The sequence below is a fragment of the Symsagittifera roscoffensis genome, chromosome 4 (genome assembly GCF_963678635.1).
Source record: "Symsagittifera roscoffensis chromosome 4, txSymRosc1.1, whole genome shotgun sequence".
Classification (NCBI taxonomy): Eukaryota; Metazoa; Xenacoelomorpha; order Acoela; family Convolutidae; genus Symsagittifera; species Symsagittifera roscoffensis.
The window spans coordinates 64,215,604-64,230,930 of NC_087065.1; the positions used below are offsets into that span (position 1 = coordinate 64,215,604).

Consider the following 15,327-nt stretch of genomic DNA (forward strand, 5'->3'; position numbering starts at 1 on the left):
AGTTTATCACAAAAATCCATTATAAGGACACTATGGACAATTACATGGATTTTTAGCCAAGAGACGTCGATGTGGGGTGCAATTTGCACATATTGTTTGAAAAAACTTTATTTTTTCTTTTTTCCAAAAAATGTTACTGCCGCGAAGACTGTAACTTGTAGTGACTTTATTTAGTATGAACAATTTTTTTTACTAAATGAAGAAACCCAATTTCATCCCTTTTGCTATATAAATGTCTGTAAAGCAAAAAAAAGTAGACTGTAGTATTTGCTTATTTCACCATGACTGTCGAAGACGTCGAATAGCTATTTTTATCACACCACGCCGAAAAAAACGTGACTATGATGCAGCAATTATCATCATAAATTGCAAAAGCTTTCAGTTTGCATGCTTTGGAGGGCCTACACAAACCAAAACCTGCAAGGTATTCAAAGATGTAATCAAAAACAAAATTTTCTTTTGCACAAGTCACGACTACTTTGCCAATATCGGCTCCAAATTGATTAACAAAAGTAACTATTAGACTAGCAGGTCTTCTACCACACTGAAAATTTTGGCAAAACTTTTGGTCTTCTAATCTATATTTCTTAGCTCAATTTACAATTTTGAATTAGTAGTTCACAATGATTCCAACTTTACAGCTAATTTTGTGACAAACATTTCTAAACAATTCTGCTGCATTTTTAGGCCAGGTATATTTTCTTTGGCAAAAAATTTAAATTCAAAATAATAGCATGTCGTAACAGATAAAATTGTCGGCAAATTGCTCTTATGGAACAAAATTGACGTTTTATAGTTAGTTTTTCGGTTTTTGTGCTGGTTTTTGTGCAGTTCTTGAAAAATTCAGTGGAATAGTTGCGGGTTGTGCATGTTGCACTCTCTTGCAACATACGGAAGCACAGGATCCTTCTCCGATGACCTCTGGTTGAACAAGGGCACTCTACGGGTGGACTTCACTTGCAATCTTATGACGTCATTGATGTCTGTCTTGGGGTACAGACGCACAGTCCAGTCAACGAACAGATTTCCTTTGGTCCAAAGTGGGGAGACGTACAGCATCAAGTTCGGATCGCCCTCCAGTCCGAGGAACAACTAAACAGAAGAACAGCCGTGGATGAACTAAAAGGCAACAAAAAGAATGAAGTTGTAGGTACAGCGCGAGCACAACTCTATCGCAAAATCAGTCATGCGAGGCCGACGCTTGTTCTGCGAGCTATTTTACGCTTGATTGTTTGAGGCAAAATATTTAAAAATTTTAAGCAAGCCTGAAAAAGATATGATCATCTTATAGGTGCACCCCAGGGGCGGATCTAGACTTTTCTCGAGCTGGCGGATTTTCAATTTTGTAAACCTTTTTTTAGGTCGACAAAAATAATTTTCCGAGCTCTCCTAAAGTACTAAAAAGACCATGTTTTGGCCCAAATTTCTGCGCCGCAAGCAAAATTTTGAAAAAACAGACCAAAAATAGCGTTTTTAAGCACATTTTAGATACTTTTGACCAAAAAATTGCGTTTTTTCGGCGCGAGTTCCCCTAAAAATTAGTATTTATGGGCACCGAAGGCGCCTTTCAGAAAAATTTTAGGGTCCGTCAGCTAAAAATGGATATCTCAAAATAGTAAAAAGGGGTGACCTTTTGTACCCCCGGCCTCCCTCAATCTGCCACTGGTGCACCCTATATAAGCAAGGAAAAGTAAATTAGCTACTTCAGATACTTTGGCTCCCAAATAATACAACTAAACCAAAACTGCTCGTATCAGAGCGATACCCTGATCCGACGGCACTTTAAAAAATACGCAATAATTCATCTTTTTATAAAAAATCAAAAAATAGTAAAACTTCCAAGTAAATGAAAACAAAAAGTTATTTTTTGGCTACTTACTAAAAAGACAATGGGTCGTTGGTGGATCCTTTTGTTTCTCTTAGTAAGTAAAATAAAACATAAGTCTCCCACTAGATGAAATTATAGATCATAGTAGATTTGTTTCTATACTTGAAATATAACTATATAAACAGACAAATTGAAAGGGTTGATTAAATAAGTAGAAATGAGTTATAAATGGATGAACAACTGTCTTAAATACCAAAATAGGTTTAAGAAATTGAGGTTCAGCTATAAAATTTTCAGTTGAAGGAAAACATTAGAATCTTATTTTTGTCAGATCTGGAGTGTTATATTTTTCCAAAATAATTTTTTAAAGGAAAATTGTAATTTAAAATTTAGAAAATTAGTTCAACACTGAAGTTAGTGTAGAATTTGCAATACTACACTACATATTACAATTTTATAACAATTTTCCTCAAATCGCATTTGGAACGATTTCTGACCGTGGATAAAAATTCACTCAAATTTTACTACCCAAAACTGAAAGATTTCGCCGAAACATCGTCACAGATCAGATATTTGAAAATTTTAATTGTTCCGAATAATTGGGGAGTCGAACTTTGTATTTGGGTGTATTTAATATTTGTATTAAAGACTTTGCATTCAATATTTTCTTTTTTGTTTGTTTTGCTAGTGCAAATAATCATCGGCGAGAGCTATATGAATTATCATATTGAAGCCCAAACAGTAAGAAGCGACAATAAAAATTTTCAACCAAACACTACAGTTTCGAGAAAAATCGGTTTGAAAGTTTTAGTTTTGTATGATTTCGACCATATAAAATTAGCGAGTAAGCTTATAATAAAGGCTTATTTTAAACTTTTAAGTGTTTTAAAAGCGTACAATAGCTTGAATTAAATTGTAAAAACTCAAATTTGCGTGAAAAGCGTTAGTTTTTGAGTATTTTAGCGCCTTTTTTTAATCATTTTTTTCGAAGTTCAAAATACGGCAAAACAATAAAAAAACCTTTTCTTTTTTTCATTTCTGTAAAAAATTTTTTAGTAATTGATTTTGATTATGCTTATTTCACCATGACTGTTGAATGTGTCTAACCTCTAGTTTTTATTCAGCTCCTTTTATCACACTACGCCGAAAAAAAAATGAGACTAATTTGAAAAAAATGTTGTTGTTTTTTACGACTATGGTCGGAACATTCTGTGCTACTTGCACAGTAACCGGCTGTCCTTGTTTAGTTTGAACTAAGCACGTCAGTACTTTTTAGATGATATCAATATCACGTTCAAAAGTGGCTAGCTAAATAACCAAAAAATTTCGGAAGAAAAAACACATCGAGCAGCATCATTCTTCTTTTTTTTCATTTTTAACAATGTTGTTTCAACTTATTATCTAATCTGGAAGGTTTTGAGGTTTTGAACACAGGCTCAAAAGATTATTTTGTTTGTAATAGTTTTGAGTAAAGTTAAAACATTTTACAAACTAACAATTTGGAAATTTTGGGACAAATGCGCGACGGCGTTAATTTAAATTTTTTAATTTTAACTGAGGTAACCCACGTGACCGTACTAAAACGTAACTAGACGTTTGATGCATCAATTTTAGGTCTGCATCATTCGATTCCTAATACATCATTTTAATTTTTCAAAAAAAAAGCTTCAACGTTTTACCTTTTTCTTCTTAAAGCTTGTTTTTTTTCTGTTATACAGCCCAAAATTCAATTATTTGCTACATCAAAATTTTATCTTGATTTTTGAATTTTATTGGTTGAAATTAACAAAAGCGAAAAAAAATCTGACGCTTATTTTCGAACAGGAAGCGACTTAATAGCTTCAATGCTTTGGTAATTTTTGGCTGCATTAGAGAAAAGACCCGAAAATTTTATCAATTTTGTAGAACAAAAAATATGTTTCATCATAGAAGTTATTGATTACAGAAGATAAAGCTTTATTAATTTTGTAAAAGAAAAGTTAAGTTTCATAGAGGTTAATGGGCAGTCGGAACATTCAGGATTTTGCCTTGATACGTTCAGCCTTGTTATGCGTGACGATCCGCCAAATCAGTTCATCAAGGCCTTCCTTGGATGCCTTTAACTCTTTCCTAGATTCTTTAATTCAAATTCAGTCATAGCTTTAAGCGGGTCTAACCAACACTGGTGTCGACTTTCACTCAAATTTTAATTGGAGATTTTTGGTTAACCAAAAACGAACCATCAAAATCTTTCTTCGGTTCAACTAACTCACCATTATAAAATCATTTTAAGAGTGTCTTACGACATCTTACATCAATTCAACTGACTTTTACTTCTTAACAGAAGAACAAGTAAATCTCAAAATAATTTCTAACGGTCACTTTTCGACGAACTGATTTAAAATTCTATTCTGATTTTTCATAATCGAATCTTGACAACAAGTCATGGATCTCGAATGAGATAAAGGATTCTTAAACACATTCAAAGTGAAGGGTATAACAGTTCTAAGAATGATTCCTTATCAAATTTCGAAGCTGGTCCTGTTCCCGACTCTACAAGTTTTGTTGCGACTCTCGAAAAAAAAGACGCAATATTTGAGCTCGGGGTGTTTTTTTCTTCAGACAAAACTCGACATTTTAACGGAGAACTTTTGACGGATATTTTTTTTCATAATCAAAAAACTTTTGTGGTCTTGAGCTCAAACTTGAAAAAATATTTCATCTGTAATTATTTTGCGTAAAGCTATGGGGGTTTCAAGAATGCCAATTTGGTCTATTTGGGATAGCTCAAACTTGATAAAAAATATTTCACCTTTAATTATTTTGTGTACGGCTATGGGGCTTTCAAGATTGCTAATTTTTTTCTATTTGGGATAATTAACTCGCAATATTTTTCGTTCTATTAACGCGTAAGTGGAGATCTAGCCCGTCGTTGAAATTGTTCCAAATTGATTTAAGGCATGCCTCTTGGTCGATATAAAATAATATTTGCTAAGAATGCAATTCTATTGTACTTTTCATCAGTTGATTCCCCCCATTTGTACTGCTTTGAGATATCCTTTTTGGTTACGGACCTTAAAATTTTTCTAAAGGTTTTATGGCGCCAATATAAATAACTTTGAGGGGGGAGCGCGCATTTTTTTTTGTGTAAAGTTTCCAGAAAAGTGCTTAAAAAGCGTTTTTTTGGCCTGTTTTCTCGAAATTTTGGCCAATTTTTCTAAGAAAAAAAGTCGACAATATTTTTAAAAATCCGCACCCCCCCCCCTAAAAAAATCCTAGATCCGCCCCTGGATGAAACGGTAAAGATATATAATTTCATTGCTTGTGCTGTTTGGGCGTAGTATTTCGGACTAATTGTTCCGACTTTCGAAGGAAACGGAACATCTAAGCTCGGTGTGGTTTTTTTCTTCATTCAGTCAATTTTCGTTGATCGACATAAAAGTTTCAACAAATTTTTTTATAACCCATTAAAGATATCGACTTCCTGATATTGACTTCCTGAAATTGAAAAAGATATTTCACCTACGATTATTTTTGTAAAGTTATGGGGGTTTCAAAAATGCCAAATTGGCTTTGTTCTGGACTAAATTATGCGCTCCTTGAAGAATTTATTCATATTGCTGAGAGCGTAACGCGAATTATTCTTGCGTGGCGAATTATTCCGCACAACAAAATCGTTCCAAATTGAATTGAGGCTAGCTAATTAGTCGTATTAATTTCGTACGACTCAACATTTCACACTTTTATATTGTCCAAAATTTATAGGTTTTCATCTAGGTTATCTTTTTTTTTGCAGAAAATGATTCGATATGATTTAAGGGACAGTCGGAACATTCAGGGCTTTTTGTTACTCTTCAATTTATTTTAATTCCGTGATTTCACACGTGGTATTTGGTTAGTTTCAAATGCAACATTGGCGCAAGTACCGAAAAGTGTTAGTGCATTTCTTCGATTTTGCAATAAACGGAAATTTGTATTAGTATTCAATTAAGTCAGCTCCCTTGCGGTGCAAATTGTTCGATACAAGCCATGAAAGGTTCGTATGGGCCTTGCCACTATTTACGCGGGGATCAGTGTTTGCTTCGAGCCATTGCAGGTCGGCGCGGATAAAAAAAGTTTATTGGTTCGTCGATTTTTTTTGCTACACGGCCTATTGCACTTCAACAGTTACATGTGTACATGATGGAAAAAATTTGCAGCATGCTAATCTACGCACATGCTAACAGGCAGGTCCCGTACTTGTTATATATGAGCCAATTACAATTTATGGTCTATGGTTTTCATTAGGTGAAAATTCTTTAAATCAAAATTTTCAAGAATTATTTCTTGTTGAATTATTTCAACTAACTTTAGTGAGTGTCTCTCTAATTGATCCCCCAGTGGATGTGACCCCAATGTAGATGACCTCAATCTGACCCCATTTTCTGTACATTCCCAACCTGTACAACCCAGAGGCAAGGGGGGCTAGTTTGATTGCATCTCTCGCCCGAACCCAGCCCATAGCAATGAAAGAGAGAATAGAGAAGCCTGAAACAAATAAAACGCATTTTCTGAACCGAGGAAGAGACGTTTTAACTTTTCTGAAACGAGTAACTAGTTGGTTTCTTCACATTAAAAAATCATAAATAAAAATCTTTATTCTTTATGGTTAGATCTACATCAACAAAAACGGTTTATGCAAAACTTTAGGTTTGGTTTCAATCGGATAAAAACAAAAATATGGATTCTGATTCTCCAAATTGCTCTCAAATGGCACCTGCAAACAGGCTTGTAGCATTACGGTGACCATTCGAATCGCTTTTTTGTGCATTTTTAATAAATAATTTCTGTAATGTACCTGATTAGTGAAAGAATTATTTATTATTAGGAAACCCAAATACCCCCTTATTTGTTTTTGTTTATCAAAAGTTATAAGACAAATATAAAATTTTTTAGACCACTGAAAACCTGTAAAATTTTGATCATAATTTAAAGACATTTAGAATGAAAACTAACCTGTAACGGCCAATATAGAGAAATCAGTTAACAGTTGTATCGAAAAGGTAACCTCAAACTGGTATCTCTATTTTTTTTCAGTTTCTTTTTTAAAGCTGTGAAAATCCTTCATTGAAACAGGCTCAATTAAGAAATCAAGCTGTGTCGGTTTCCACCTCTTTTCCGAAAAAAAGTGAGATTTGAAGATTTAATGGACAACATGCAGCTAGTTTCCTGCGATGCGACTCTTTTCCAAAAAAAACAAATAAAATTAGCAGAATATTAGAGCCACATGTTGTAGAGATGCCTAGAGTTTAAAATTTAATGCAAGCATACACGTAGTTTTTTATTAAGAAAGCAAAGCTCAAAGTTTCCTAAATGAAAGGACTCAAATTTTCTGAAAGAACTGAGGCTCAAATTTTCTTTAAAAATTGTGATTTTTTTTCGTTGCGTTCCATGACTGCCAATATTTAAAACTAGAAGTAGAAGGAACTAAATATTCGACTCTGAGAACCTTGCCCATTGATGAAAAATGCGGGAAAAAGTTCGCGCTTCTATGATAATGTTTGGCACGAGGGAAAACTGGTGCATTATAATGTAGTTTTGCAAGAATATTGAGGTTTAGTTGAAATAAAATTTTACCCAGCAACAATTGTTGAGTTTTTGGGTTAGTCTCAAAACTGAGGCTCGCTGGCTTCTTAGAAGTCTTGAATTTTTTTCAGTCTCAGCTTGAGTCTCATAAAAAAAACTACGCCGTGTATATGAGTTAGGTTCTAGGTTTAACTCATAGAGTAATTTCGGACAGGGTACACCGTCTGCTCGTCACGCTATCTTATTTTCGGCCGGATAGATTCGTGCAACTTCTTAGTCTAACATCGATCCTAATCTTACTCTTATATCTACTAGTCTCAGGGTGTTTAACTAGTCTCTGCTAGGCTCAATAGATCTAGAGTATACTGGCTTATTGCGATTGCTAAAGTTCTCTGGGAGAGGTAACTAATTTCTAAGTTAAATTCAAATCTCTCTGGTGCTGAAATTACAAGTAATTTCAGCACTTACAAATAAGTGGTTTGTTAGTTAGATGGATCGTGATTGGTTAAGGTTAAATATTTTATAGAGATAAAATATCCAATTTATAACCAAAGAACAAATATAGTTTATATCTGGTTCCACCCATCCGGGGTTTACAGAGTTTTGAATCTTTAGGTCTTCTATCTGTAATGAAGGATGGAGGTTTGTCGTTGTTGTTTGACGAGCATCTTTTCCTGTTTTGTTCTTGGAGAAGAAAGTTCCAGGAAGCTGGAGTCATCGATAGGAAGTTATTAGTTATCGTTTGACAAAGACTTTGACTGTCAAGGAAATCAATCTGATTTCAAGATGGTTTGTTATGATCGTATGTTCTTGATTGGTTGTGGAGAACTGTGTTTCGATCTGGTTTGGGAATGGCGTGGAGATCGTGTTTGGAGGGGATGCCTTGTAACTCGGATCTGTACGTATACTTGAACATCGAGGTGGTCAATGGTCTGATTCAATGAAGTCCTTTTCTGCGAAGTCAAGTCGTACTCTAAATCCTTTATGAGTCGTGATTGTGAGCGGCATGTCAGTTGTATTTAGCCATTCTGTAGGTTGAGTGTAATGGGGTCGTCTAGTTTTTGGATGCTCGTTCTTGTGGTTGTTCGTGATCTATGTACTGCATATTATAATTTACATTCTATAAAATTTTGTTAGTCCTGTTTTTTAGTAATGATTTTGATTAATTGTTTTCGCAAAAGCGTTTTAGTTTTAGTTCAGTTATTTTTAAGAGTTACTCACACTTGAGTACCTCTTGGCAAAAATTGTGATGGGGTCACAAAGCGCGGATGTAGCACGGTGGGTTAGGCCGGCTATAGAGCATGCTCAGGACGTCCTCTCTGATGGGTTAGGCCAGGAAGGGGAGTATGATTTCGTGCTGGTTTTTTAAGGGTCCTGTTTTGTGTTAACCTTTTTGTTATATTATTTATTTGTTTTCCTTTTGTTTCGTTGGTTTTGTCCTTTTCTCAAAAATCAAATTGTTTTTGGTTTGGGTTTGTCTTGCGACTTTTTGGTGTTTTATTGTTTCTTTTTCAGACTTGGTAATAGTCTTCAAAAGAATAAATTATCCAGTTTTAAGCTGGTTTAATCCGGTTTGGGTACTGTGGGTTTTCTTTTTTTATTCACGCTGTTAGTTTATGGTTTATGGTGTTTAGTAAGCTGCGTTGGTTAGCTTGGTTATTATATAATTCCATTCCAACCGGGTTAAAGGAAAAGTGGAAACTTTTTATTGCTTGTTTGAGTTGTTGTTAGTGCAATTTTAAAACTTGAAATCATTATTTTAAACAATTCTTCGTGCGCGAGCTGTGCGATTGTGGATAGAATTTCTGTGCGTTTGAACAGAAGTTATACAAAAAGTTAGTACTGCATTTCATTTGTATGAATTTACTGCTTTTAGACTAAATTTTACTGCTTTTGGGATTGAAAAGTTTAAATTGATTTTCATCGTATTTAATTTTACTACATTTGGGGAAAGAGTTTATAAATTAATTTAATATTTTGAATTGACTTTTTTTGCATCATTTAGTGCTATTGGTTTAATAAAGCTTTAAATGGAAAATAGAGTTTATATTTTTATTTGTCTTTTCTTGTTTTGAAGGTGATCATGGTGTGAAGACTAAAGCAAATGCAAATTACTGAATAAAATGGTTGGTTTCAATTTTGAATTAGTTAGTTTAGAATTTATTAAATTCATGGTTACCTTTAGTCGTCGGGGAAAAAGCCGTGTGGAAAAATGTCGTGAATGGCGTCTGAGGTAGTTAGTAGTTTTGCTAGTATGCGTATTATGTTTTTGGTTTGCAACAGTGGCCAAAGCAATTGCAGTGCTTCGATGGTTTTTAGTTCTTCGGTGCCTACTGTAAATTCATGAGGTGTTCTGGATTAGATTATAAATTTTATGATTATATTTAGTATTGTGGATGAATTCTAAAATGGGTACTTCTATAGGTTGAATATATTCATGCGGAATGATCAGGGGTCGGGATTTTTTGTCGTTGAAGGTCTTCGTGAGGGGACAAAATATATACATTTGAGTGATGGGATCATAATTTCTGAGGATGCCTTGAAAATTAGTATTTTTAATGCAATACGTGAAGTTTAGGAAAAACGGTGAGCTGTATTTGGAATTATTGAATTGAAATCTGTGGTGAGGTTGTCGTGATGGTATGTGTAAATGAAAATGATTTTGGATAAAGCGATAGTAAGTATAAGCGATGTGTTTGCTTAGTTCTCAACATGATATCGTGTGAGCTGTGCAAATCGCGTTCTTTTGGTGTCAGGAAGTGAAAAGTTTATGAAAAAATTTGAAATTTTTCGTGAAATGATTCATATGCTTGGATGTTTGAGAGTGTTTCTGAAATAATGTGATCATGCTTTTTATCAAGGATTTTAAGTGTGAATATGTATGATGATTTAATAAAAAACTTTTCTGTGATTTGTGGATTAGTGAATTTATCGTCGTCAAGAAATTGGTCTTGATTTGATCGGATGATGTTATGATCGTAATATTCAATTGAGTAGTCGTTAGCGCGGGTGCAGTGAATGTTTTAAGTAATTTTGTATATCCTACGTATGTAAATTGTCGGGGGGTAAGTGCTGTGGTTAATCTGAATAATTCGTCTTTATTTCTTTCAATATCGGTAGTGGTGTTATAGAGTGGTAGCGTAAGGGGGTTAGTGAAATTATAATAAGCTGTCCAATGAAGTGTGGGTATTAATACACGTTCATCTACAAAGTGACGTGGTTCAGGGTAAGGGTCGGATTGATTTAGGGTATATTGGGGAAATAAAGGTAGGGTTATTTGGAGAAAATTCGTCGTATGGGTGTGGTCTGGATAAATTCTCGGGCGGTTCCGGGTTTGGATGGAAATGGGTGATTTGATAATTTACGTTTAAAAAGTCTATAAGCACGGTTAGTACTATTGAATGATTCTGTTGAAGTGGATGAATGAGCTAATGATGGAGTATAATCTGAAATTGGTGTAGGTGTTGGAGGATTTGATGTTTTTGTTGATGATAATTGGTTAATAGTTAGGGTGTGGGGAGATAGCAATTGTTGTTGGAGTGTTATAAAATTATCTAGTTCTTCGGAAATTTCGACTTTATCTGGGGAGTTGTTGGTGGAGCGGTCATTATTGAATGGGGAGTAGGTTGGGGTTACTTGAGAAAGAGTGTAGGGGTATGCATGTTGGCTATGGGATTGTATAGGTTGGAAAAGGGGTTTTGAGACGGTTGTTGAGCTGGTCGGGGTATGTGTAGAAGGGGATGGCTCTGAATCGGCGAATTCGTCGGGGGTTTCAATATCAGAATTATTGAATTGTGAAATTGTTGTATAAATTGTCATATCCGAGTTAGTGTCAGAATTCATGCCTGATGATGTGTTAGCTTGTGGCGAATCAAGTGGCGGAAAAGCAAAAAGTGGGATAATAGGGAGTGGATTTTGGAGTTTGGCTGGGTGGGAGTTTCATCGGTGGAGTGATCCAATTTGTCTGCTCATCGTTGGCTAAAAAAATGATTATTTTGAGACTGAAAAGTGGTGGTATGGGGCTGTTCACTGATTTGTTCGTATGTGACGTCAATTGGTGTTTTATTGTTTCTTTTTTAGACTTGGTAATAGTCTTCAAAAGAATAAATTATCCAGTTTTAAGCTGGTTTAATCCGGTTTGGGTACTGTGGGTTTTCTTTTTTTATTCATGCTGTTAGTTTATGGTTTATGGTGTTTAGTAAGCTGCGTTGGTTAGCTTGGTTATTATATAATTCCGTTCCAACCGGGTTAAAGGAAAAGTGGAAACTTGTTATTGCTTGTTTGAGTTGTTGTTAGTGCAAACTTAAAACTTGAAATCATTTTTTTAAACAATTCTTCGTGGGCGAGCTGTGCGATTGTGGATAGAACTTCTGTGCGTTTGAACAGAAGTTATATGAAAGGTTAGTACTGCATTTCATTTGTATGAATTTACTGCTTTTAGACTAAACTTTACTGCTTTTGGGATTGAAAAGTATAAATTGATTTTCATCGTATTTAATTTTACTACATTTGGGGAAAGAGTTTATAAATTAATTTAATACTTTGAATTGACTTTTACTGCATCATTTAGTGCTATTGGTTTAATAACGCTTTAAATGGAAAATAGAGTTTATATTTTTATTTGTCTTTTCTTGTTTTGAAGGTGATCATGGTGTGAAGTTTAAAGCAAATGCAAATTACTGAATAAAATGGTTGGTTTCAATTTTGTATAGTTAGTTTAGAATTTATTAAATTCATGGTTACCTTTAGTCGTCGGGGAAAAAGCCGTGTGGAAAAATGTCGTGAATGGCGTCTGAGGTAGTTAGTAGTTTTGCTAGTATGCGTATTATAATTTTGGTTTGCAACAGTGGCCAAAGCAATTGCAGTGCTTCGATGGTTTTTAGTTCTTCGGTGTCTACTGTAAATTCATGAGGTGTGTTCTGGATTAGATCATAAATTTTATGATTATATTTAGTATTGTGGATGAATTCTAAAATGGGTACTTCATTTGGTTGAATATATTCATGCGGAATGATCAGGGGTCGGGATTCTTCGTCGTTGAAGGTCTTCGTGAGGGGACAAAATATATACATTTGAGTGATGGGATCATAATTTCTGAGGATGCCTTGAAAATTAGTATTTTTAATGCAATACGTGAAGTTTAGGAAAAACGGTGAGCTGTATTTGGAATTATTGAATTGAAATCTGTGGTGAGGTTGTCGTGATGGTGTGTGTAAATGAAAATGATTTTGGATAAAGCGATAGTAAGTATAAGTATGTGTTTGCTCAGTTCTCAACATGATATCGTGTGAGCAGTGCAAATCGCGTTCTTTTAATGTCAGGAAGTGAAAAGTTAGTGAAGATGTTTGAAATTTTTCGTGAAATGATTCATATGCTTGGATGTTTGAGAGTGTTTCTGAAATAATGTGATCATGCTTTTTATCAAGGATGTTAAGTGTGAATATGTATGATGATTTAATAAAAAACTTTTCTGTGATTTGTGGATTAGTGAATTTATCGTCGTCAAGAAATTGGTCTTGATTTGATCGGATGATGTTATGATCGTAATATTCAATTGAGTAGTCGTTAGCGCGGGTGCAGTGAATGTTTTAAGTAATTTTGTATATCCTACGTATGTAAATTGTCGGGGGGTAAGTGCTGTGGTTAATCTGAATAATTCGTCTTTATTTCTTTCAATATCGGTAGTGGTGTTATAGAGTGGTAGCGTAAGGGGGTTAGTGAAATTATAATAAGCTGTCCAATGAAGTGTGGGTATTAATACACGTTCATCTACAAAGTGACGTGGTTCAGGGTAAGGGTCGGATTGATTTAGGGTATATTGGGGAAATAAAGGTAGGGTTATTTGGAGAAAATTCGTCGTATGGGTTTGGTTTGGATAAATTTTCGGGCGGTTCCGGGTTTGGATGGGAATGGGTGATTTGGGAATTTACGTTTAAAAATTCTATAAGCACGGTTAGTACTATTGAATGATTCTGTTGTTGGAGTGTTATAAAATTATCTAGTTTTTCGGAAATTTGGACTTTATCTGGGGAGATGTTGGTGGAGCGATCATTATTGAATGAGGAGTAGGTTGGGGTTACTTGAGAAGGAGTGTAGGGGTATGCATGTTGGCTATGGGATTGTATAGGTTGGAAAGGGGGTTTTGAGAAGGTTGTTGAGCTGGTCGGGGTATGTGTAGAAGGGGATGGCTGTGAATCGGCGAATTCGTCGGGGGTTTCAATATCAGAATTATTGAATTGTGAAATTGTTGTATAAATTGTCATATCCGAGTTAGTGTCAGAATTCATGCCTGATGATGTGTTAGCTTGTGGCGAATCAAGTGGCGGAAAAGCAAAAAGTGGGATAATAGGGAGTGGATTTTGGAGTTTGGCTGGGTGGGAGTTTCATCGGTGGAGTGATCCAATTTGTCTGCTCATCGTTGGCTAAAAAAATGATTATTTTGAGACTGAAAAGTGGTGCTATGGGGCTGTTCACTGATTTGTTCGTATGTGACGTCAATTGGTGTTTTATTGTTTCTTTTTTAGACTTGGTAATAGTCTTCAAAAGAATAAATTATCCAGTTTTAAGCTGGTTTAATCCGGTTTGGGTACTGTGGGTTTTCTTTTTTTATTCATGCTGTTAGTTTATGGTTTATGGTGTTTAGTAAGCTGCGTTGGTTAGCTTGGTTATTATATAATTCCGTTCCAACCGGGTTAAAGGAAAAGTGGAAACTTGTTATTGCTTGTTTGAGTTGTTGTTAGTGCAAACTTAAAACTTGAAATCATTTTTTTAAACAATTCTTCGTGGGCGAGCTGTGCGATTGTGGATAGAATTTCTGTGCGTTTGAACAGAAGTTATATGAAAGGTTAGTACTGCATTTCATTTGTATGAATTTACTGCTTTTAGACTAAACTTTACTGCTTTTGGGATTGAAAAGTATAAATTGATTTTCATCGTATTTAATTTTACTACATTTGGGGAAAGAGTTTATAAATTAATTTAATACTTTGAATTGACTTTTACTGCATCATTTAGTGCTATTGGTTTAATAACGCTTTAAATGGAAAATAGAGTTTATATTTTTATTTGTCTTTTCTTGTTTTGAAGGTGATCATGGTGTGAAGTTTAAAGCAAATGCAAATTACTGAATAAAATGGTTGGTTTCAATTTTGTATAGTTAGTTTAGAATTTATTAAATTCATGGTTACCTTTAGTCGTCGGGGAAAAAGCCGTGTGGAAAAATGTCGTGAATGGCGTCTGAGGTAGTTAGTAGTTTTGCTAGTATGCGTATTATAATTTTGGTTTGCAACAGTGGCCAAAGCAATTGCAGTGCTTCGATGGTTTTTAGTTCTTCGGTGTCTACTGTAAATTCATGAGGTGTGTTCTGGATTAGATCATAAATTTTATGATTATATTTAGTATTGTGGATGAATTCTAAAATGGGTACTTCTATAGGTTGAATATATTCATGCGGAATGATCAGGGGTCGGGATTTTTTGTCGTTGAAGGTCTTCGTGAGGGGACAAAATATATACATTTGAGTGATGGGATCATAATTTCTGAGGATGCCTTGAAAATTAGTATTTTTAATGCAATACGTGAAGTTTAGGAAAAACGGTGAGCTGTATTTGGAATTATTGAATTGAAATCTGTGGTGAGGTTGTCGTGATGGTATGTGTAAATGAAAATGATTTTGGATAAAGCGATAGTAAGTATAAGCGATGTGTTTGCTTAGTTCTCAACATGATATCGTGTGAGCTGTGCAAATCGCGTTCTTTTGGTGTCAGGAAGTGAAAAGTTTATGAAAAAATTTGAAATTTTTCGTGAAATGATTCATATGCTTGGATGTTTGAGAGTGTTTCTGAAATAATGTGATCATGCTTTTTATCAAGGATTTTAAGTGTGAATATGTATGATGATTTAATAAAAAACTTTTCTGTGATTTGTGGATTAGTGAATTTATCGTCGTCAAGAAA

General features: G+C 34.6%; 2 protein-coding genes across 3 annotated transcripts in view; one reads left to right on the top strand and one right to left on the bottom strand.

The window, feature by feature from the left end:
- The window catches only part of LOC134844522 (uncharacterized), a 638,515-nt gene that overhangs the window by 120,039 nt on the left and 503,149 nt on the right, over positions 1 to 15,327 (top strand). The window lies entirely within an intron of this gene.
- Positions 626 to 15,327, bottom strand: part of LOC134844610 (uncharacterized) — a 35,843-nt gene continuing 21,141 nt past the window's right edge. Inside the window, exons 1-3 of one of the 2 annotated variants that reach the window (XM_063861371.1) lie at positions 6,803 to 6,951; positions 6,156 to 6,334; positions 626 to 1,092 (exon numbers count right to left, since the gene is read on the bottom strand). In XM_063861371.1, coding sequence (XP_063717441.1) covers positions 844 to 1,092; positions 6,156 to 6,308 — 402 coding nt within the window. In that variant the 5' untranslated portion in view covers positions 6,309 to 6,334; positions 6,803 to 6,951 and the 3' untranslated portion in view covers positions 626 to 843. Of the gene's footprint in view, positions 1,093 to 6,155; positions 6,335 to 6,802; positions 6,952 to 15,327 lie in introns of those variants that run through there. The other variant, XM_063861373.1, reaches the window with a different exon arrangement.